A 26,258-nucleotide genomic window follows, 5' to 3' on the forward strand; every position below is an offset into this window, starting at 1 on the left:
GTAGTCTAGTTTCATTCTTTTGCATGTGGCTTTCAAATTTTTTCCAGCACCATTTATTGAAGAGGTTTTCTTTAGTTCACTGTGTGTTTTTAGCTACTTTGCCGGAAATTATCTGTCCAAATTTATGTAGGTTTATTTCTGGGTTTTCAATGCTATTTATTGGTCTGTCTTTTTTCTGCCAATACCATGCTGTTTTGATTATCGTTGCTCTGCAGGACAAGTTGAAGTCAGGGAGTGTGATACCTTCAGCCTTGTTTTTTTTCTTAGGATCGCTGTGACTATTCGGGGTCTTTTGTGATTCCATACAAATCTGATGGTGTTTTGTTCTATTTCTTTAAAACATGCCATTGGGATTTTAATGGGGACTGAATTAAATCTGTGTATTGATTCGGGTAATATGGCCATTTTAACTATGTTGCTCTTCCAATCTATGAACACAGATGTCTTTTCATTTCTGTGTCTTCTTCAATTTTTTTTTTTAAATGTCTTACAGTTTTCAGTGTATAGGTCCTTCACATCCTTTGCTACTCTTAGGTATTTTATTCTTTTTGTTGCAATTGCAAAAAAGAATTTTGTTTCTAATTTCTTTTTCTGAAATTTCATTGTTAGCATATAGGAATACAATGGATTTTTATACATTGACTTAGTAGCTGGCAACTTTACTGTATTCATTTATTGCTTCTAATTGCTTTTTGATGGAGTCACTAGGGTTTTCTATATAAAGAATCATGTCATCTACAAAAAGTGACAATTTTAAACTTCTTCATTTCCAATTCATATGCCTTTTATCTCTTTCTCTTGCTTAACTGCTCTGGCCAGGACTTCCAACACCATGTTGAGTAACAGTGGTGGTAAGAGGTTGAGCAAAAGACTTCAGTTTTTTAGCATTATATGACCTTTATTATGTTAAGGTATTTTCCTTCCATACCCATTTTATTAAGTGTTTTAATCATAAATGGATGTTATATCTTGTCAAATGTTTTTCCTGTATCTATTGATATAATAATATGGTTTTTATCTTTTGGTGTATCACACTGATCGATTTGCATGTGTTGAACCATCCTTGTGCCCCTGGGAGGCACCCTACTTGATCATGAAGAATAATTTTAATGCATTGTTGTATTCTATTTGCTAGAATTTTGTTTAAAATTTCTGCATCAGTATTCAACAGATATATTGGTCTATAATTTTCTTTTTTTGTGTTATCCTGACCACGTTTTGATATCAGGGTAATGTTGGCCTCATAAAATGAATTAGGAAGTACTGCCTCCTCTTCAATTTTTTGGAAGAGTTTGAATAGTTCGAAGCCCACGTCTCTGCACTTAGCCCTTCTCTCCTCCCCTGCCTGCCAGATTTGCCCACTTTTAGGTGATTTGATGCACAGACCTCTCAGACATGCTTCTCTGTTGTTTAAGTTATACTATGTTGAATTACAGCTGTTCAATTTGTTGTTACTTTCAAGGGAGATTTCAAGAAGCACTCCTCATGCCACCCTTTCTGTGCCGTAGATTTCTGGCACACTTTAAAACACACCTTCTCTCAACCATAACTCACACCCGACTGACTGCACCGAACATATTGAAACTTGTCACATACTGTTGTTACTAAGGTTCAACGTGCTGCTTCTAGTATTGAAGATCCATGCCGTCCTGCTAGATGGCACCTGGCAGCAGAATTCACCATGTTTTTTGTTTTTTTGTTTTTTTTATCACAAAAGAAAGGCTCACAACAGAAAGACTCTGTGTCACACACTGCTTCTGGTATAGCAATTTCTGTGAAATAAAAACATTATGGTGTGTCCGCATCCATCTTATTTACTGGATCTGGCATTGTGCGACTTCTGGCTCTTCTCCAAAGTCAAAATAACCATGAAAGGTAAACGTTTTAAATTGATTCAGGACATCAAGGCAGCCACCACAGCACAATTAAAGACACTCATGAAAGAGGACTTCCAGAACTGCTTCAGAAAGTGGCAAGAACAATGGGATAAGTGTGTTTGAAGCAAGGGACAGTATTTTGATGGAGATTAATGGCAATGTGTCTTTTACTGTAATAAATTTTTTTATTTAAACATTCATCGTATTTTTTACCATACCTCGTATAATTAAAAAGGATGCAACAATTAAAAATAAAGTGGTTATTGCCAAGACAATAAACACAATGGACTAAACAACATGTATTTAAAAGTGGAGAAGGAGTAACAGATATACATTTGCTTGGACATGCAAAGACTGTGTCTAACTATTTCTGGAAGGTTTTCCAAGGAATAGGTAATACAAGTGTACTTAAGAAATAAGAATTTATAGTTAATGTGCAAAGACTTTCTTTGTAACTTTTGGTAACTTCTAAATCTATGTGTTAACCTATTAACAGAAAATTAATTTTAAAATTCAACTAGTGTAGAAAAAAATGACCAGCTTAACTCTGTTTATAAATTATGTCTCATATAGTCAACACCTAATAAGTACTTTCATTATTTCTATTACAAAATGAAATTAACAAATTTAGTAAATGAACTCCTTAATGATAATACAACCTATGTATTTCTTTTAATAAAGCAAAACCACAATTTTCTCTCAATGAGAGACCAACAGTGTCTATTTTAGAACTGGCACATCAAACTAAGGAGATTTAAATTCCATTACCATCTTTATGAATTATTAACCATGTGACCCAGGAAATGTCATGTACACTCTCTGGTTAAGACGTGATGTTACATTATAAGAACAACAATTAACAATACACACAAAAAATGAACAGCAACTACAAATAATTTAATTAATAACTTTGGTTTTTAATAAATAAACAGTAATACAATTTACATCTAAATTTCTTGAAAAGCCCAGTAAAAACAAAGGTGGACTTACCTGTGAGGGTCTTTGGAACTTGGTATAATATATACACATTCCCTCTTGGTCAAAGTGCTTTCTATCCAGGATTTCTGGGACTAAAAAAATAAATTAAAGAACAGTTTATAAATTAACCCACTAATATTATAAAAAATAATAATAAATACAGAAAAATAGTTCCATATAGTATTGTTTTTCATTTCACTAAATATTTACTGTATACTACATGCTTACTGATGAGAGCACACCTAAAATATTAGAATCATTCCATTTAGGTCCACTGTGGTTTAGATGGCTACCTGAACAGTGCCGTATAGGTACTGATGCTTCAAATAACCAGAAAGGAGGAAAATCAAGTTTGAAATGACCACTGTGAGCCAAAAACCTCAAAAAGGACTGCTGCAATCTTGGGAAGCAGATTTTTTTTTTTTTAAAGGAGGGTGCAGCTCACAGTGGCCCATGTGGGGATCGATCTGGCAACCTTGGTGTTATTAGCACCACGCTCTAACCAAATGCGCTAACTGGCCACCCCGGAAGCGAATCATTTAAAAGCCAATTAAAAACGACTGTCAGATTTAACTAAGGTATATTTAACTAGCTATATTCTATTTCGAAAAGAAACACCTAAAGAATAAGGACATGGAATGATTAATTTGGGATAAAAGAAGATATCAAGTAAATGCTAAACAAGAGAAAGGTAATAGAAAAAATAAACGCTACAACATCAATACGGTTAATGCAGGTTATTACATAATTACAAATGTTTGATTCACTAGATTGTTGTAATAATTTAAATATAAATAACCAAATAAAAATTTCAAAATACGTAAAGCAAAAAATTAATAGGGAGAAAAAGACAAATCTAGGATCACTGTGGAAGATTAACACATTTTCCTCAATTACTGTAAATCTGAAATTATTTAAAAGACTTTTAAAACTTGATTTTTTTAAAATGCAACTTAGGCTTCTGAATGGACACCTAGAGTCTGTATCCTTCTATTGGTAACTGATTAAAAAGGGATGAGATATTATGTACTAAGACAAGTGAACTACATAAATTAGGATACTGTAAAGATCTTGGGCTCCATCAATATAGATACAGGTATATAGATCTCAGCAGGACAGTATAAAAAGGAAGTGCCTATATTCCAAAAGGAAACCTCTAGGAGAAAAGGTACTCTAGACAAAATTATGATGGGTGAAGTTTTGTAGCTTCCTCTAAAATCCTTCGGGTACCACAATGATAAACCTTAGTTTATCCCCCAAATTCTCGAATTCGGGTTCTAAAATTCCATCTCTCATTCAAAATATCCATGGTTCTTTCAATAGACTCACTTAGGTAGGAGCAAATTACACCATGATCCTCTGGTAACAAAAATCAGAGGGTGCCCTCTGGAACTTAGGGCCCTTCATCAGCAAAATGCCCTATCTTCTAAAAGTGCATAGTGCCTCCACCACCACATTTTCAAATCTGGTATTCCCTTGAAGAATTTGCTTCCTCTACATCCCTCTCAGGGGGAATAAAAAACAGCAATCTCTCTAGCTTCACTGTACTAGGACTCATGTTAGCTTCTAGAATACAACTGGCAAACCCAACCCTGATTTAATACAATTACCCACCTACTTCATAACTGCCTATGTACTGTTAATATGACTAGGAAAACAAATGCCCTCTGGTTTCATTTTAAAACCACGACTACAAACCTCAAATGCCCCTTAATGATGCCCAACAACCACACTGTATTTCCCTAGTCCAGTTCTCACTCTTCTGTATGATTTCACACCATCTCCTCTCCTCAAACCTCCAGCCTCACTCTAAACTGGTAACACCTCACTTCTCATTTCACTGAAAAAAACTAAAGCAACAAGAAGAGAATTTCCACAAACTTCTATCACATCATACCTTTGAGAATCACACCCACATATTATGCCTTCCTTTCTGTGACTATCGGTGTTCCTATTTAAGTCCAACCATTCCTCTTGTAGCCTAGATTCCAAATCCCTCAGTAACTAAAAGACTCCACAATTCTCCTTTAATTTTTTTCCTCCTTTATAAACTCATAACTCATTCACATCAGCATGCAACACGCTCTTATTCTCCACATTTTAAAAACAAAACATAACAAACCTTTGCTTAACTTCACTTCACCCTCAAGCTAGGACTCCATGTTTCTGCCTCCATCTACAGCAAAAATCATTGGAAAAAGAATTTCCCTCTCTTCTTCTTCTCCCACACTTTATGAAAACCACTCCAGTCATGCTTCCAAGTCAACGACTCTCCTGAAGTTTCAACAAGATCACCAATGATTTTCTCTAAATCCAAAGGTCAATCTTCAGACTCATCTTCACTGAAAAGTCAGCAGCGTTTAACAAAGTTGATCATTCTCATCTTGCTGAAACATTTTCATCAGTTAGTTTCGTTTTCTTCCCTTCTCTGACCACGCCTTTTATCTCCTGGCTGATTTCTCCTCTTCTCCCCAAACTTTGGATTTCCTTTTCCAATTATAGTCACTCAGACTTTGGGCTTATTTTTTCCAATTATACTCCCTCTTGTAGTGCTCACACTGAATTTACCATCAATACACTGGATGACTCTCAATTTATATTTCTATGCCACATTCTCTCCTGAACTTCATGCTCATATATCCACCTGCCTACTCAACAGCTTCATTTTCACGTCTAACAGGCATCTCAAACCTAGCACGGCCAAATTGAAATCAGCTTTCACCCAAATACACATTTCTCATGCAGTCTTTCCCCATCTTAGTAAATAGCAATTCAATTCTTCCAGTTCTATCTTTTTTAGACAAAAACTTAGGAACATCCTAGATTTCCTCTTCTTATATACCTCATACATAATTCCATGAGTAAAACCTGTCAGCTTGCTTTCAGAACATGTTCAGAATTAAACCCTTCTCAACCTCCACTGCTACTATTCTGATCCAAGCCATAATCACCTCTTGCCTGGCTTAATGCAGAAACCATTCATGCCACCTTACAGTCTATTCCTCAAGAGATAAAGTTATCCTTTTAAAATATGTCATGTCACTTCTCTGCTCAAAACTCTCCAATACTTTCACATTTTAACCAAGAGATTTACAAAAGACAAAGTCCTTACAAGAATCTTTAAGATCCTAGTGTCTGCATTTCTGCATCCTACCTCATTATTTTCATTCTACCAACTCCTTCAAGTCTTTGAACAAATTTCATCTTCTCAATGAGGCTTACGCTATTTAAAAATGTTACCTCCCTTCATGCTCCCCATTCCCTTATGCAACTATAGAGCATAGAACCATCCCCAGGATCGTATTTGGAGCATTATCCAGAAAACCAAAAGTTCTGGCCATGTGAGTTAAACTTTTGGTATATTATTCCTATCCGGGCCCCTTCTCCCACTCTACAACCATACACTGAAGCTAGGCAGAGCATCAGTAACTGAAGGGACAAAATATTTATTCATAGGACTTTTGCTTGTAACTTGACAACAAAAACCACATTTGGTAGTGCTGCTGACACATGATGATGTGAGGCTGAATAGCTACCAAAACCAACCTAATCTACTACTGCTTTAAATTCATGAAATTTTCATTATGTTCCTATTATTAAAAAATGCAGGATTTAGGGGCAGCACTGAAATTATACTGTGATCTGTCATTTAAAATGGTACTTCTCTCTTTTAGAAAAACTAGAACTGGTTTGCAAAAAGGAAAAAAACCGGATTAATAATTGTACTTATTGTTATATGCTTACTAATTGTTCGTTTATTAATTAATGAAATTCAGATATAGACAGTATAGAGAGAAAATTTGTTTGGAATTTCTCCCTGTGAGCTATTTGGAAACAACTGGCAAAGACTCATGCTATGTCTCATGCTATGGTAATGAAGTCCACCAAAATCAGATACTTACTAGAACTAGACACTTAACGTATGTGTTCAAATAACCTATTGAAATAATGGAAATATAGATGCATTAAGAAGTACTCAGATTGCTTTAGTGCCAACTATATAAAGTTTTTGTTTAACTAAATTATTTGCAGTTTATCAGCATACCCCTGAAACCTACAATATAAATGAAAAATGGGTAAAAGATGAACACAGCATGAACAAATTTGTTAATTAAGGATACAGAAGAACTCTTTAAGAAGCCCTGTTAAATTGCAAGTACTTGACGAAAAAAAAAGGAGTCTAGGCAATGTAGAGGATCAGAACAGACCTCTCCAAAATGTGCCACTTTGGTATGTGAATTATTTTGAGCTGAAGATAATCAAGACCCTGCAGGCTAACACAAAACTTCTACCTCTCCCTTAAAAAATTTAAATTAGGGCCCTTGCCCAGAGTAAGAGTTATCACCAGAAATAACTTTCTATGACCTATATATAGGGCAGGACAAACTTCTAATTACTGAACATCTGCTTTTATCATCCTGCGAATGACCTGTCTCCCCTCTGACACCCCAAAGCATCCAACCTCATCGTTAACTCAGAATGTCACATATACCTCATTTTCCCTTTCTGTCTTTGAACCTCTCATGTATGTTGGGTCTCTGACTCTTTCATTTATGTGGGATTCCAGGCATACGTATGTATTAAATGTGGTTATTTTTCTTTTATTAATCTGTTTCATGTAGAATTAGACCTGAAAGAACCTTGAGGGTAGAAGAAAGTTTCTTCCTCACCTACAGGCAGGACTTGGGAATATATGGGAGTACGTAAGTACTATGAAATGCAACCTTGTACAACTATGTTTCCCCGAAAGTAAGACCTAGCTGGACAATCAGCTCTAATGCGTCTTTTGGAGCAAAAATTAATATAAGAGCCAGTATTACATTACATTACATTACACTATGTAAGACCCGCTATTATATTAATTATATTTTATATTATATTATATTGTATTAATTATATTTTATATTATATTATATTGACCCAGTCTTATATTATAGTAAAATAAGACCGGGTCTTATATTAATTTTTGCTCCAAAAGATGCATTAGAGATGACTGTCCGGCTAGGTCTTATTTTTGGGGAAACACGGAATTTACATCCTCCTTTTTTCCTCCACCTTCTCTTGATAGGACAATTAGGCAGAAAACCAGCAAGGATAGAATAGACTTAAACAATTCTATTGGCCAGTTTTACCTGATGGAATTTATAGATTATTCCACCCTGCAACATATATTGATATAAGACTTAATATTCACTAATATAAAGAACTCTGAAAACCCAACAGTAAAAACAGCCAATCAATCCAATCGGCAAATGGAGAAAAGACATTTCACCAAAGAGGATATCAAATAAGTTTATTTGGTAAAATAAGCATATTAAAAGATGCTTATTGACCAACTTCATTGGTCATTAGGAAAAAACAAATTTAAAACCACAATGAGATCCTACTTCACAACCACTAGAAGGGCTATAATCAAAGGCTGACAATACCAAGTACTGGCAAGAATGTAAGAACTGGAACTCTCATACTTTCCTAGTAGGACTGTAAAATGAAATAAACACTTAAGGAAAAGTCTTATTGTTTATTAATAAACGTAAACTTACGTATGACAGCAAAACTCCTAAGTATCTTCGAAAAATGAAAATATGTCCACACAAAGACTTGTATTTGAATGTTCACAGAAACATTATTTATAATAGCCAATGAAGTGAAATATCCATACAATGGTATACTACTTACCAATAAAGAGGGACAAGCTAAAAATAATATGCAACATTGCTGAATGTCAAAAACATTATGTTGAACAGAAAAAGCCCAGCACTTAAGATTATATAATTCCATTTACATGAAATTTCTAGAAAAGGCAAAACCACAGAAACAGTAAGTTTAGTAACGGCCTGAGGCTGAGAGTGAGAGCAAGGATAAACTGCAAACAAGCACAAGGGAACTTTGTGAGGTGATGGAAGATTTCTAAAACTGGACTGTGGTATTATAAAACTAAACAATCAAATGAGGAGGTCAAATGTATGTTTAATCAGAGTCCCAGAAAGAGAAAGGGGAAAGCATGGGCAGACGCCATGTTTAGAGAGATGATGTGAATTTCCCAGAACTGATGAAAAACTCCAATCCACAAATTCTGAAAACCCAATTCCCAAGCAGGAAAAAAAAAAAAAATCCACATGTAGGTATGCATTAGCAAAACATGAAGAAAAAAACTTAAAATAGGGGCTGGCCTGGTGGCCCAGGCTGTTGGAGCTCCGTGCTCCTAACTCCGAAGGCTGCTGGTTCGATTCCCATTTGGGCCAATGGGCTCTCAACCACAAGGTTGCTGGTCAACTTCTCGAGTCCCGCAAGGGATGGTAGGCTCTGCCCCCTGCAACTAAGATTGAACACGGCACCTTGAGCTGAGCTGCCACCGAGCTCCCAGATGGCTCAGTTGGTTGGAGTGCTGGCAACCACAAGGTTGTCAGTTCCACTCCTGCAAGGGATGGTGGGCTGTGCCCCCTGCAACTAGAAACGGCAACTGGACCTGGAGCTGAGCTGCGCCCTCCACAACTAAGACTGAAAGGACAACAACTTGAAGCTGAATGGCACCCTCCACAACTAAGACTGAAAAGACAACAACTTGACTTGGAAAAAAGTCCTGGAAGTACACACTGTTCCCCAATAAAGTCCTGTTCCCCTTCCGTAATTAAAAAAAAAAAAAAAAAACAAAAAAAAAAAAACTTAAAATATTGTTAATTTATGATGGGTCAGAGATAGAACATTCCAGAAATTACCTTCTATTATAGTTGTAAGTTTATACTTATAAAACACGTTAAGGCATATGTTTTCAAATGCCAACTTCCTAAAGATAGTGGTTGTTTATAAATTGCTTTATACAACACATGGAGGTCAAAGGAGTACAAAGCCTACCAGAGAGTTCTTCTTAGGTTCAACTAGAGATAAAGACTCCCATAACACCATAGGTCACTCTTGGAACCAGCCTAAGAAAAACAAATCAGGGGTCACAGGCTGCCAACAGGCAGCATCAACTATCCCTCATTGGTGAGAGTCCTTAAATCAGCCATTCAGCAGACAGCTCAAGTGCAAGATGACAAGATAAACATTGAGCAGGTACAAGATCTGCCAAGAGCCAATATTCCTCATAACATCATATACATAGTTTCCAAGGTCCCCACAAGGGATATGCCCAATTACAGGAGTCACCATACACAGGGAAACTCAAAGCTATGACTTCTTTCTTATTAGATATTCATAGTTTCCCAATTCACATATAATTTACCCACTGTCAGCATGGAACAATGTTGCCAAAAACAGTTTACATTGTATCTTTTGGAAACCCTTTGCCAAAGTGCAGATAATAACAGACAACTTTAATTAGTAGATACAGTGTTTACCAGGCACTAAACAGTTTATATACGTTAACTTATTCTATGCTCACAGTAATCCTATGAGCGAGGTACTATTAGTATTCCCACATTACAGATGCACAGACTTAGTAGGACATAGAAGCGAGGGAATTGCCCATTCATACAGCTAACAGTTTGCCCTGACTCCAAAGCCTCTACTGACATTTTAAGAGAAATTTAGGTAAGCATTTCAAAAATCACTTGATTTGCTTTAAAAAAGCCACTTTAAAAAAAAAATTTTTATTGGGGGACAGTGTGTTTCTCCAGGGCCCATCAGCTCCGAGTCGTTGTCCTTCAATCTAGTTGTGGAGGGCGCAGCCCACCATCCCATGCGAAATTGAACCGGCATCCCTGTTGTTGAGAGCTCGTGCTCTAACCAACTGAGCCACCCGGCGACCCCTAAGCCACCTTTCTTACATATTTCTTGAAATCAATAAGTAGAAATATATCAATTACTTTCAAAAGGTAAATTCCTATGTGATCACTCTTGTATAAAATTTTTTTTTGAACGTGGAAAAATACAAAAAGAACAGAAGGTCTAACATACCTCTCCTAAAAGGTATTGTTAATTACTACCTATTGCTAATCAGTATTAGCTTTTCCCCTTTTCTTTCTCCTATCCTGCTCTTTAGCAATAGCCTGCTGAAAGCAACTCTATAGTTAATGAAACCAGAGTGGGGATAGTATAGTGGAGGAATTAGATAAATACATTTCAAAATGACTGCTCTATAGCAATTAAGCCTAAATATTGGCTTGCCAAACTTTGGATATTTGTTAACTGAAATACTCATAAAAATGAATCATAAGTATATACTTTTCATAGCTTATGCCTTCCTACTAAATGCAAATAAAAGTATTTTCACAACATTTTTATTTAAGAGATAATTATACATGGAAGAAAACTGAATCCTAAGTACCATTTAACATAAGAAATGATCAGAGCTCTCTTTAGAGAGATTAATCTAGCAGGGAGACAAATATAAGTAAACTAGAACCACCACAGTCTTTTGGGAAGGGGCAATAGGGTCATGGAATGGGGTAAAGGAATGAATACAACAGATAATTTCCAAATTCTTCAGTGTACCATAATGCCTTATAAAAAAATAAACACAGCAATTGATTAGTCCTGGTTCTTCAGCTTTTCTTTAAATTCACCTCTAAAATTATTTCAAACAACATGTGCAACTTACTGGATCCTAAATGAACACTTTTCCCTCTAAACTGATAACTTCCTTTAATACCCCCACTTTTTAGGGAATTATGGCTATAATCTAAATGGGGGATCAGCAAATTTTCTTCTATGAAAGGCCAGATGGCAAATATTTTAGGTTTTCTGGACACATACTATCTCTGACACATAGTCTTTGTTCTGGTTTTTAACCCTTAAAAAACTTAAGAACCATTCTTAGCTCAAGGCCATTCAAAACAGGCCTTTGCCAAATCTGGTCCATGTGGCACGGTTTGCTAACCCACAAAAGCTAAATCCCACAAAACCGTATCTTTCTCATTCCCACTGAGTCAATTCAATCCAACAAGCATGTGCCAAATCCCTCAGATTCTTCCTCTACACTGTTTATTGGACACTAATGTCCCTTCTACCCAGTTCTACAATTCCAGTAAACCCTTGTATTAAGAGTTGCTTTTTTTTTTTTTTTTACAGTGAAAATTTTTTATACTTAGAATTAGCCCGCTGGACTATTTAGATAATCCCAATTTTGTTGGCAACATCCAAAGCATCCTAGTCAGGAACCCGTCAAACACATGCCTTCTCTCTATCAGGCCTGATCAGGGTGTCGACCGTGGCCTTGTCAATGTCATAGAGCTTCTTCCCAGCCTGTCTGATCTGGTGCGTGTTGGCCTTGACATCCACAATGAACACACGTGTATGTTGTCTTCTATCTTCTTCATGGCTGAGTGAGTAGTCAGGGAGAACTTGACGATGGCAGAGTGGTCGAGCTTGTTTCTCCTGGGGGTGCTCTTCCGAGGACATTTGGGCTGCCTTTTGAGCCACAGTGTCTTGGGCCTTCGGAAAGTGGGTGACATGTGGATCTTCCTTTTTTGTGGCTGTGAATGCCTTTTAGTTCTGCTTTCTTTGCCTTCAAAGCATTTGCTTTGGATTCGGCTTTGGGAGGGGCAGGGGTTTCCTTCTTCACTTTCTGCACCATCTTCATGTAAAGTCAAGAGCTGCTTTTCAATGGGGGGGGGGGGTAGGGGAAGAGGGACTAAAGATTTTTGATGTACATTAATAGTTATTTTTCCTGCAGGCGTTTCAATAGAAAAAGCATTTAAATAAGCCACATGTAACCATAAAACCTAAACACCATGAAGCAAAAAATTTAGTATTTGAGTACTTACATCCAGCTTTGTTCCAACAATAACAGTCTTTTCCAATCACTACCAAGCTAAGACATTTCAGTCACTTTCAGTACGCATTTTTGTTGAGTATATTATAAAACATAAAACTACTCAAAACATGGATGTTGGATTTCAAAACCTAGAACAAATTCTTGCTCATTAGTTTCATTTTATTATTCTTGCTATAAATAGCCAGTACTGTCTCTTTATAACCTCGAACCTACCATAGTAGTTTTCTAACTGGCACATCCATCCAAAACTTCAGCAAAACTGTTTGATAAGTCACTTAAATCATGTCACTCCGAGGCTCACAAACTTCTACTAGATTTTGTGCCTACAGGGACAATGATATTAGCACGTTTTAAGATTATCTCCTACAGCTTCCTCCACCTTATTCACAATTTTGTTTATTTCAAGGGCCTACTGCCTCTCATTCTGCTTGTGCAACCATCACATGTAAACATACTCTCCCCATACACAGCATTCTTGATGTTTGTGGCCTTCATTTATTACATTAGGAATTGGTTTTACATACCTGATAGTCACATACCCCAGCTGAGAGTTGTAAATCCTTCACAATGGTAGGTTTCTATAATTTTTGGGTTTTTGAGTTTCTGCTCTCCATCAATTACCCAATTCAATATGCCCTGGATTATAAATACACATATACATTCCTAATTTTATATTTCTCCTGCTTTTGCTAGGCTGCATTACTGAATTTTACCAAGAGATGGCACACTACAAACACAAATCTGAAAATTCCTAAACTTACATGTTCCAGGTAAAGTAAAAACTATAATCACAGAATGGTAGCCCAAGAGGAAAAGAGCACAGATTCCAGAATCAGATGAACCTGAGTCAGAATTCCAGCTTTGTTGTTTATTATCTATGCAACTTTAAGTACATTTCTGAACTTGTTTCCTGACTTGTAAAAATAGAATAACAGTATCTCACAATGTTGCTCTGAAGATTAAACAAAATGATCCACGCAAGGTGTTTTAGCACAATGCCTGGCGCACAGTCAAATCTCAACAATGCTTCAAAATTCCATAAACTATAAATTCTTCCTATCTGTCTACGAGCAGTAGGGGAACATATATTATCAATAAACCTTCTAACTACATCCTACTCTCCAAACAAATTAGTAACAGAACATCCTTCCTGCCCAGATGCTAATGGCAAAATTTGGGGAAAAAGTTAAAGATTGCTTAAAAATTCTGCTTCAAAGTAACATGTGGAAATCAATCTATTTCTACAACTAAATATACTCTATGCTTCTATATGTTAATGTTAGTAAGGAGCTTCTATCTATGGTGGTTCTATTGAACTAGCCCTCCCACAGATAATAACCATAAACTCTGGACAAAATAAAAACAAAACAAAATGACAAGTTAACAGCACTGAAGAGCAACGAAAAGCAAGCAGAAATTAGAGTCTACACTTGAAAAAAGAAACAGCATGGCGTTTTGAGTTTCCCATTTTTAAGGCTTTTTGACTGAGGACAGGCCCCACTCAACACCTACAGAGGAGCTAAAACTTCAATCGAAATCCCAGTCTTCTGGCTTGAAGAACCAGAATACCAAGTTCAAGGTGACAACAGCAGCTGGAAAGTGGTGAGAAAAAAATCCTGCAAAGGAGAGGGTCACAGAAAGGGAGCCCTAAATACTGCATATTAATTCTGCTGAAATCCCTGGCTGCCCGATGAAGTATGTATACGTGGGGCAGACTCCAAGCAGCCCAGTTAAGAATGAAACAACTGAGCATGTATTTTTCCTGCCCGCTGAAGGAGAGAGTTTGGCATTTGAGTACAACCAAGTTAATCAACTACTACCTTAGTTCGCTCGGGCTGCCATTACAATACCGGAAGACTGGTTGGCTTAAACCACCAAACTCCATTTTCTCACAGTTCCAGAGATTGGAATCCAAGATCGAGGTGCCAGCAGGAACGGTGTCTGGTGAGAGTGCTATCCGTGTGCTGCATATAGCTATCTTCTCACTGTGTCCTCACATGGTAGAGAGAGAGAGCAAGCTTTCTGGTGTCTCTGCTTATAAGGGCCTTACCCTTCACGACCTCATCTAACCCTGATTACCACCCAAAGGCCCCATCTCCAAATACCATCACATTTGGTTTAATTTGGAGGGACAACACTTAATTACGGGGGGACACAAACATTCAGTCCATAACCAACAACTTAAAAAAAATTAATAGTCTTCAGAAAATTATGACAGAACCCAGAATCTCTATTAGGTAATACATCATCTGTGGTACAACCCCAAATTATTACTAGATAGAAGAAGAAACAGGAAAATGTAACCCATACTCAACAGAAAGGGAAATCAAATTAAAAAGAGGGTTGCCAACCAATAAAATGCATATACTTAAAAAATTAAATAACACTACAGATCTAGAAATTTCAAGTTATGTGATAAATCTGTTCACAGGTCAACATGCCTGCCAATAATGGCAGACAATGACAAAAAAATTAGCCCAAGGCAAATTAGCCCAAAGCTAGCCCAAAACAAATGTTGAAATACGCTGGCACTCTCTAATTCCCGCTATCAGAGTCCAATTTATCTGATCTTCTGGCACTCTTATAAGCCTTAGAGTTCTGTTCTTACTTTCAGTGGCTGCCAACTACTTAACTAATTAACTAATAATTAGATATTATTGATAATTCAGATGTAAACCCTGTGAGAGGGTTTTAAGACACTATTGAAAAGCCTCTGTGGAATAACAAATAGTTTGATAAAGTTTTATATTAATATATTAAAAAATTGAACTGAGTCAAATTCAGACCATGACTATGTTTGTAAATAGAGTCCTACTACATCCAATCTTATTTTCTGTTGGTTTTGCTTTCATGCTGACCTCATAGAGAATGCTATCCTGATTGTTGTACAGTCATCAAATATTGCCTCAGATTTGTGGGACAGAAAATGTTTGATAAAGAGAAGTGTAAGCAATTGCCATCATGCCATATTATGGAGCCCGAGATATTAAATAATTGAAGACTAGCCATACTCAGTCTAAAAAGTGGCCAACCTCAATTTAGTTCAAACAGTAATTTTTTCCTCAGGTAATCTAGAGGAAATTCTTACCTAGAATAATTTACTAATAAAGAATTATTAGTAAAATGAAAAGGGGGCAAAACTCATCTTTTTAGGATGAAAAAGATAAGCAGTTGGTTTGAAAAAAAATCAAACATTTTAAATTTCTTATGCCAAGTCAAGAAATTTTATCTATGGATGTATCCTTAGATTATTAAGCTGAGCAAAATAAGTCAGACAGAAAAAGTTGAGAACCATGTGATTTCACTGATATGTGGTGTGTAAAACTGAAAGCAACAAAAGAATAAGACCAACAAATGAAGAAACAAAAACACAAAGAGACAGAGAATAGTTTCGTGGTTTCCAAAGGGTAAGGGGGGGTGGGTGGAGGGTGGTTGATGAGGGTAAAGGGGATCCAATATGTGGTGATGGAAAGAGAACTGACTCTAGGTGGTGAACATACAATGCAATACATAGATGATGTATTACAGAATTGTACACCTGAAATCTATGTAACTTTACTAATAATTGTCACCCAAATAAACTTTAATTTAAAAAAATGAAAAAAAAAATTTTATCTAGACACCTAAGATTGTTAAAAAATCAAAATAAATATATTGACACAGGAGAAGACAGAACAAAGGAGTAAAATGCTTAGAAACAGAAACTTGCATTTCAGGAAACTTGCTATGTGATGGAGAAATACAAACCAGGACAAAACATGAACTATTATACTATATGCATAGGAAATATCACACTAAATCAAAAAATGAATACTAGATGGATTACTAAATACTAAGTGTGAAAAGCAAAACTTTAAACTTCTACCAGTAAATAAATAACTTTATGACCTCAGGATAAGAAAAAGTATATGCTATAAAGAAAATACTGATAAATTGTTAGACTAAAATTAATAACCAATGTAACATCAACAACCTAAAAATAAGTAAATGGCCTACCATTAACAAAGTAAAAAATTAAAAAGCTATAGACTGGAAAAGATATTTGCAGCTCATAAAAGCAACAAAAGATTAGTATCCAGGATATATAAAGAAGTTCTAGAATAAATAAGATAAGCCAATATAAAACTGAGCAAAAGTTATAAATAGGCAATTCACCAGAAAAGAGGTAACCATAGCCAAAAACCTGTAACCTGAAATAACAGTCAACATTATTAGTGTCCAGGGACATGCAAATTAAAACAATGAGGAACTATTTCATACTCATGAGTCTGACAAAATAAAATAACCTAATCAACTAAGTGTTGGCAAAGAAGTTGGGGAAAAAAATGGGAATGCTCATATACATCTACAGGGAGCAGTACTACTTTGGTCAACTCTTTGGCAATATCTATGAAGTTTCTGGTTACCTTATGACCCAGAAATTCTACTTCTAGATATATACATCCTAGGAAAAGTCTCACATTTGTACATAAAATGATACATACAAGTATTTGCATCATTATTTGTAAAGAACTGGAAACCAACCTAAATGCCCAATAATAGTAAAATGGACAACATATAACATATTTATATGATGGAATAATATATAGCAGTTAAAAGGGACAAACTAGGCCTTACATGTATCAACATGAATAAATCTCCAAAACCTAATGTTAAGTAAAAAGAAAAAAAAGTCCATAAAAAGATGTATATAATTCCACATATATTAAATTTAGAAATACAAAAAAACTACTGCAGATTGTATATACTCTTCAGTAAAGACTGAAGATAGTTATGTGTGCAGAAGTGGAAAGTGAAATGGGATTTTGATGGGGTACATTTCTTAAGCTGGGTGGTAGGCACATGGATATCTGCTATATTATGATCTATCCACTTTTACACATTTGAATCCCGTAACAAAGAAAACAATTGCCAAAGAACTCCAATTATACTTTTTTAAATATTATGTACTTGCAGTCAAACAGTACGATTTAAATTCTTCACTTTTATTCCTGTTTCCTTAAGATATTTTTCCCAAAACAACAGAATCTGTTGAATTAAAATGGATCCATCATATATATCTAATTCAATACAACTGTTGTATTGAATCAATTAATATCTAGCACAACCGCTTAAGTTTCAGATGATGCAACAAAAATTCATCTGAAAAAGAGAAATCTAAAGAAAATATTAGGACATACTCTATCACAAAATTGGAGCCTTCATATTGTAAGTAATCCATATTAACTTATTCTGAGTAATGTGATGATATACCTTGTTGATACACTTATGATAGGTTTCTATGGTTTTTATTAAAGAGTTCTACCCATCACAGAAATCTATTTAATGACTTTTTCAAGGATCCCTGCAGTCTAGTGAGTCTCTGCATTTTGTCAAAATACAATAACCTATCTAAGGTTATTGTGAATAACCTGTCCTAAGGTTACTGCATAGAAATTTGGTAATAAATATCGTTTGAAAAAGATACGGTATTTTTAAACAGGTAACATTTTTCAATGACCTTAACTCTTTTGCTTAGCATAACACCTGTCCTCTATCTCACAAATATACATGCCCCTGCATATCAAAATCATTCTCCCAGTTTCTATAATTTGGCAAGTCAACATCTATTCTACCGCTAATTAGCCTTATGACCTTCGGTAAGTGATTTTGCTTTTCTGTTACTTATACAAATGTATTACGCTCAGTTTTCTTGAGCGTAATACATGCAATTGATATATGTAAAAAATTTAGATCAATAGCCACAAAGCTATTAATAGCCATAAAGCTAATACATGTTAGTTAATATTATGAATATTTGCCTAAAGCCTATTGACTCTTTTCTTAGTCAAAGTACCTTCTGGGTATTGGATATGGTAAATTATACTGAAGACAAGGCAGACAACTGGTTCACATACTAAAGGGTAATTTACAGCCCTGTTTCTAGTCTAGTTAATGTTTCCCCATTCTTCTTATAGTAACAGTCTGCTTCTGAGATAAAGTTCCTTCTACCATTCCCAGTATACTACCAAGATGTCATAGAAAAGTAGGTAACTAAGCCTACTAAATTTCACTTTGTACATATATTTCAATCAGTGAACTCTCGTCTCAAGGTTGTTATAGTCCTGATAATGGCTTAGCTCAAAAGCTTTTTTCTTTCCACGAAGAGCTGGATTTCCAAAGGTTGAAGTTTCCAGAAGTCTGGCAGTTGGATAGTTGAGGTGTTATTAACATGTTTTCATAATGCAAGGAGGGGCAAATAGTGTGCCACAGACTTTAATCCTAGTATTGCTCCTGAGCTCAAGTAGAGGTAAGATTATTATCTGCCTTCTACCGACAGAGAGGGTAACAGTGAGCCTCACAAAGCAGCATGACTTGGAAAACATGCTTAGGTGAAGAGCCAAGTCTATCAAACCAGAATCTGATCAAGTCTTTATATTAACCCCTAGTTCACAGGAAATAGAACTTGTTACAGGATGCTACATGGACGCATTCAACAAAATCCAAGCTGTAAGAAATTCTGCAGGGAAAATAATCTGGATTTTTTTCACTAAATAAATCGTAAATGACAAGAAAAAAAAGAAGGGGGCTACTGAAGACTAAAAGATTTATTTATCAAATGCTGTGTGGAATTCTTTGGATCCTAATTCAAAGAAACCAACTGAAAAAAAATGAATATTTAATGACATTAAATAATTTTTAATATTTTAGGTGGGCTAATAGTACTGCGGATGTGTTAAGAGTCCTTATCTTTTTAGAGATACACGCAATGAAGTATTTATAGATGAAATAGGTCTGGTATTTGCTTTTAAATTACAGCTGCCCCCCTGATCTGCAGTTTCACTCTCAACAGTTTCAGATATCCGCGGTCAACTGTGGTCTGAAAATATGAAATAGAAAATTCCAGAAATAAACAATTCTTAAGTTTTAAATTGCATGCCATTCTGAGTAGCATGATGAAATCTCTCACGGTCCTGCTCCATTCCAACCAGCACGTGAATCATTCTTTTGTCCAGCATATCCACACTGTATATGCTACCTGCCCATGAGTAACTCCGCAGCTTTCTCGGTTATCAGGTTGGTTGAGAGAGAGAAAGGGAGAGAGAGACGTACCATATTCACGTAACTTTAATTACAGTACATTGTTATAATTGTTCTATTTTATTATGTTATTATTGTTCATCTTTTACAATAACTAATTTATAAATTAAACTTTATCATAGGATTCATAGGATGTATGTATAAAAAAAAACAGTATATATAGGGTTTGGTACACTTTCAGGCATCCAGTGGAGGTCATGGAACATATTCCATGAGGATAAGGGGGAACTACTGTTATTCAGTTATTCAGAGGAATTGGGAAGGGTAACGAGAAAAAAAATTTATATGTTTCAAACTGTTGAAATTGGTCATGGGTATATGGTGACTCATTTATTATATCTTTGTTATGTTTGAATGTCCCATATTAGAATGTTAAAGAGAGAATATCAGAGCACTAGATCAAAAATATCTATAATTAGAACTCTCCAACAAATTTTGCAAGTGCTTGCTTCAATAGACCTTCATTTAAAAATCAAAAACAAAAATCACATTTTAAGTATGTGATTTCAAGTGACTTCAAGTGACTTCAAGTATTACATTTGCACATTTTAAGTAATGACTACAATTATTACATTTTCATTTTATGTCTAGTTCTTATTGATATTTGCCAACACACATTTGTGCACAGTACTCCATAAAAGTAACCAAGTTCTGAATATTCTAACTCCTAAACATCTCAATCTGTTCTTTCTTTTTTTCTACTACTTTATTTCAAGTCTTAAAAATGTTGATCATTTTGCTATAGACTCCCATTCAGTTTCTTTCAGTTTCAGCACATAAATTCATTCTCTATATTGTTTCCTTAAGTGAATCCCCAATATTTCCAGAATAAAACCCAAACCCCCTTGCATGACATACATTGCGCTCAGAAATCTGGTCCTTGTCTATATTTATAACACTCTTACCAGTGCTCCATATCATCCCATACTCTACTCATTCCAAACTATGTACAGGCATACCTCATTTTACTTCATTTTGCTTTACTATGCTTTGCAAATACGGTTTTTTACAAACTGAAAATAAAAGTCTCCACCAGCAAAAGACTAAGATCATTATTAGCAATTTTTAGCAATATTTAGGTATGTACATTTTTTAGACATAATGCTATTATTGCACACTTAAACAGTGTAAATTATATTGTAAATTATAACTTTTATATGCACTGGAAAACCAAAAAAAATTGTGACTTGCTTTATTGTTATACGTTATTACAGCGGTCCACAAACAAACCCAAAATATCTCCAAGATAGGCCTGTATGATACTTATACAGTAGTTCCCAGAATAAACTAAGTATGCTCTTCTCTTCTAAAGCTCAGTTCCCTTAGACTAAAAACCAGTTTAATGCCCCTTCTAATTCTGGGTTAATTCCAACTCCTATTAACTCTACAAGACTCAACTCTACTACTATCAGCTCCTTTGCAAGCATACCCAGACTTCCCTTTCTGTCTCTGATTATCCTATACCTTCACAGTAATCTAGGGAATAGTAAGTATCACACTATTATTGTTTTTTTTGCATATTGATACTGCCCTTTACAACTATTAAGTATCACAGTGCCTGCAACATAGACACTAAATGTCTTATGAAATAATGTACATATCCTCCATTTTGGATAGGTAGATCTTTCATAAATAACTAGAATGTAAGTTGTTAGAAGGTGGGAAACTTGCCTTACAGATCTTTGCCACTCCAGGACCCATTACAGTGCTTGGAATATATTAAACATTAAATGTGAACAACACAAGTCGCCTCAGTAGATAATTTTGTACAAAATTTGATTCCACTCCAGTTTTAAACTTGTGTTTCTTGGTATTTTATTTGTTTTGTTTTGTTTTTTTGGTCAGTTGACTCCTTAGTCTTAAACCTTTTAAAAATGTATGCTTTCTTTTAATGTCAAAGAAGAAACTGATTACCACAAGCAAATGCCTTAAATAAGAGTTTACAATACAATGATGTATTATAGAATTGTATACCTGAAACCTATGTAACTTTACTAACACTTGTCACCCCAATAAACTTTAATTAAAAAAAGAGCTTACAATACAAATCACACAGTGTAAATATAACATACCTAGATGAACTCTAGGTCAGTGTTGACCTAAAAGTTGAAGAGGTATCATTATCAGAGAACCTCAGTTTTAGGTTATCCTAAAGCTTCACTATAATTTCATCGAAACAAAGAAAATCACATAGCTCAATAGCAGTCAGGACTCAAGCAATGTAAAGAACAAAATCAGACTCTTAATTTCAAATTTTAAAGTGAGAATTTCTCCCTGTAAAAATCAACAGGATTGCTTTTTACAACTCAATACTGAGTTCTTACTATGTGCTAAGTACATGGGGGAGCACATCTGCTATTAAAAATGGTTGGACATAAATGGAAAGGCAGTAGTAGAAACAGGAGAAACTCAGACCACACCTTAATTTTTGAAGGCTAGTTGTCAAAGTACGTAAACAGCAAGATGCTAAGAGGCTGGATTTAAGAAGAGCACCTGAGTTAAATTAAGAAATCAAAGACTTTCCGTATAAAGTCACTAGAAAGAAAGTCATCTGTTTTAATAAAACATTAGGAAGCAATGGCTTTGAAGATGACGAATCATCTTCATTTCCAATTTCTAACGTATCTAAAAAAATGTTTTCAAATTTTCAAAATACTACATTGGTATGTCCAAATTTACGCTATTTACCTTCAAAAAAAGGAAAACTAGACACACCACTTAAGAGTCAGTATTAATGGTTTGCTTTTCTTAAAAACGAAAGGCACTTTGATTCAACTTTCACCCCTCAAAATAGATTCCCTTAAAATCCACTTCAGTGAAAAATTTAGCAACGGTGAAGGAACTTCACATACCCGTATTTTAAAAATTAGGGAAAAAGTAAAACGGCGTTTTTATTGACTTTACGTTACCAAAGAAAGTCGAAAACAGTGGAAGGTGCGCTATTTAATCAAAGCATAACTACTCGTGGTTTCAGATTGGTATGGCGCTCGAATTAGGTTCTAGGGAAAAGTAAAGCTGCCAGAATCCAGCAGAGGGAGAGCTGTTTGCAGGAAGCCTATCAAGTTCAAGTACTGACCAGAAATACCTATCCCGCTCTTAAGTCCCTGTTGTAAATGACTTTCTTTGTAAGAAATCTTCAAACGTGATTCTTGGCTTTTACACAAAAGCTCTAGCGAAAGCTGCAATGTACTGCATCCCTCTCCCAACTCTTGCACCTTCGACTTAAAACATCCACCCTCCCTCTGGGGCAACGGATGAGGTAGCTCGACAGAAATCCGGACAATACATCGCCTCGGTACCTACGGAGGCGCCCCCAGTGAAATCCTTAAACCTTGCTAGAAAATTCCAAGCGAGCTCGACCATCAATATCGTCACATCCCTCCCCTTTGGCTCCAAACGGGAAATGTACCTGTGGACTACTCGCTGCGCAGCAAACACGGCACAGCTCCAACCCCGTGTCCTCTATCCCTGTTTTGTTCCCTCGCAGCCCTCCCTCCCCACGCAGAACTTGAGCAGAGCGTTGGGCGCCCTTATCTGCCAGCAACTGGCGCCAGGAGGATCGCGCTCCCGGGAGATGCGGAGCCTGGAGACCGAGCGCGGCGTCTGGCGCGCTGCGGCCGCGCCGCTCAGCCCGGTGCTCCCCAGCTCGCGCCTGCCTCCTCCCGGGGCCCTCGCGGGAACCGGGTCTGCACGGGGGGTTCCCGCGACAAACGGTCGCGCCAGATTTGCCACCGGCTTCCCGACCCTCACCCCCGAACGAACTGCACTCCCGTCCCGCCAGGGCCAGCCCGGAAATCTCAAGGCAATTCGGGGGTCCTTCGCCCCAGCGAGCGTGGCTCTGCGTACACACGTGCCTGCCAGGTCTAACCCCCTTTCCTGCCCGCAACCCCCAGGACCATTTCCCCGCCGGGGCCTGCGTGGGTCCAGTACCATTCTCCTCACGGGGCGGACTCCGGAAGGGCAGCAACTCCACCTCCTCCTCCTCCGCGGCCTGTAGCCATCTATCGGGAAGCGTCTCCGGAGGCGGCAGCAGAGGCCGCCGAACAAGGACAGCCCCGGGAAACCTTCTCAGAACTAACTCAGCTCCGGCACTAGCAGCAGAAGCCGAGTCTTTCATAATTGTGCGACCAACTCCTCCGGGTGACCCGCCACAGGGACGCGCCCGCGCCCGCCTCCGCCGGCGACGGGGCTGGAGACAGAGCACGTGAGAGGTGCGTCTTGTGCGTAGCCGCCGCGGGGCCGGGTCACGTGAAGGGCGCGCGCTCTGTCTTTTTCAGGCCGCCTCCCTGCGTGTCGCGCGCACGCGCTTGGCACGAGCGCCTCCACCCCCACCAGCCCGGGTTTCCCGACGGGTGGGGTGTGCTACTCCGAGCTCCATTGGATACCGAGGAGAGACTTGCACAAAGCCTCTGTCTCAGCTCCGGGAGTGGAACTTGAGGAAGCTTGAGTAGCTGAGGGTTAGGGTTCCATGGCCTCAGGAAACGGGCTGGAGGTGCGGCATCTCCGAGCACTGGGCCTGGCCTCCGGCTGCGCTCTTAAGGAGCACTTCGCAGCCCTTTCTCTGGTCTCGGATAGGCCTTAAATATTACTCTCCTCGTCCAAAATGCAAAATCATCTTACCCCAGATCGTGTGCTTTAGCTTCCTCTGTTTCTGCCAGCAAAAATTCTCCCGGCTCTAACTTTGGGCACCATCCTTTCTCTCCAGAGATATCGCCCAGACACTCATACACCGCACACCTAACCAGAGACTGGTCGTTCCTGGGTCAAACGCATGCCTCTCTGTCTCTTCCTTGGCTATCACACCAACCCAGGTTTGACTGTCAGTGATAGCTGACCAAATGTTACTTTTCACACATCGCATTCCTACTCCCTGAAAACTTTGAGTTCCTCCGCTTCAGGAGTTCCTCTGACCCTCTGTGATCCAACGCCTATCTTTATTGGGGGATATATGGAAAGCTTGGAAGCAATAGAATATACACTGGGTCTTGCGGGAAGAATTGGAAGGGTATATATATATATATATATATATATATATATATATATATATATATATATATATATATATATATAGAGAGAGAGAGAGAGAGAGAGAGAGAGAGAGAGAGAGAGAGAGAGAGAGAGAAAGTGTGTTCCAGATAAAGAGAACACTCAAACACAGGAGGACAGGCATAACCTTGTCATATCAACCCTTTTAAGTGATAACAGGCTGGATTTCCAGTAACAAACCCAAAGAGCCTCTTCCCTAGGGTTAATTTAGTAAGAATGATCCTTAAGTTTCTTCTGTACTTAAAAACCGTCAGTGGCTCTTGATCTTATAACAAGACCAAACAACCGAGTATCTGACCTTATTTTATTTCTCCAGGCTTATCTCTAGACCCTTCTAGCCTCCTTCCTATCCTCTCCAAATGTCTATCATGACTCAACTTGAAAGTCTCTTCATTTAAGAATTTTTTTATTGCAGCATTATTTATAATAGCCAAGATAAGGAAGCAACCTAGGTGTCCATTAATAAATGAACGCATAAAGAATATGTAGGTTACTCAGCAATAAAAAGAATGAAATTCTGCCATTTGTGACAACATTGATGGACCTGGAGGGTCTTATGCTCAGTAAAATAAGCAGAGAGAGAAAGACAAATACTGTATGTTCCACTCGTATGTGGAATCAGGAAGAAAAAAGAAAAAACAAGAAAGAAAACAAAACCAAACACAAACAGAGATCAAACTGATGGTTCCCAGAGGCGAGGGGTTGGGGATGGGTAAAAAGAGGTGAAGGAGAATACAGTCAATAATACTGTGAAAAGGGTGCATGGTGACAGATGAGTACTAGACTTAGTGAGGTGGTCACATTGTAAGGTATGTAACTGTGACTCACTATATTGTACACCTGAAACTAATATAATATTGTATACCAACTATATTTGAATAAAATTTTTTAAAAACTAAATGAATTTTTATAAAACATTAAAAATAAAATTTTTTTTCTCAAAGAAAATTTTTTTGTTTTTCTTCCTCTCCCCAGCACACTGAATCTGGGTTAGGTGCTCCTCCTGTATGTTCCTGTTGTACACTGTATATTCCCTTATAGCATTTATCTCACTGTGTGCTAATTATCAACTTACTTGCCATTCCCCTACATCTTGCCACTAAATGTTCAAGGATCATAACCTTATCCATCTTACTCACCAGTGTCTCCTGCCTTGATGACACATATGTAGGAGTCATTCAATAATATTTGTTGAAGTTAAAAAATAAACCCTCTGATAGGCCAGAATCTGAAGATGTAACTGTCCCGATTCTGGGATGCAGAGTTTCATGTCTGATTAAGATGTGGTGCTTTTCCTACATATCAGAGGGTTGCAGAAGGTGGAACAGAACGTGGAATTCTGTGTTCCCATAGTATAATCAATCAGCCATCCATTTACTCATCATATTTGTTGAACATCTACTGCAGATTACACAGTGTTCTAGGTGACTCCCTTTCATGACTCAGGCCTTGTGCTACTGTTTGTGCCCCTTTCCTGAAACGTTTTGTCCTAACCTGATCAACTACATTGATTGGCCTTAGCTTTTAAGTCTCCAATTCTCTACTGAGTATGGTATGTA

At 37.1% G+C, this 26,258-nt stretch overlaps 2 protein-coding genes across 2 annotated transcripts in view; both read right to left on the reverse strand.

Moving 5' to 3' along the window:
- The window catches only part of TRPM7 (transient receptor potential cation channel subfamily M member 7), an 83,695-nt gene extending 80,754 nt beyond the window's left edge, over window positions 1-2,941 (reverse strand). Inside the window, exon 1 of the mRNA XM_081050059.1 lies at window positions 2,868-2,941. The gene's annotated coding sequence lies outside the window, so the exon portion shown is untranslated. The remainder of the gene's footprint in view (window positions 1-2,867) is intronic.
- Window positions 1-23,888, reverse strand: part of LOC308498320 (uncharacterized protein) — a 42,875-nt gene extending 18,987 nt beyond the window's left edge. The window contains exons 1-2 of the mRNA XM_081050060.1: window positions 23,584-23,888; window positions 2,868-2,947 (exon numbers count right to left, since the gene is read on the reverse strand). Coding sequence (XP_080906186.1) covers window positions 2,868-2,947; window positions 23,584-23,770 — 267 coding nt within the window. The 5' untranslated portion in view covers window positions 23,771-23,888. The remainder of the gene's footprint in view (window positions 1-2,867; window positions 2,948-23,583) is intronic.
- Between the last annotated feature and the right edge of the window lie 2,370 nt (window positions 23,889-26,258).

Source organism: Rhinolophus hipposideros (assembly GCF_964194185.1).
Source record: "Rhinolophus hipposideros genome assembly, chromosome: 5".
Classification (NCBI taxonomy): Eukaryota; Metazoa; Chordata; class Mammalia; order Chiroptera; family Rhinolophidae; genus Rhinolophus; species Rhinolophus hipposideros.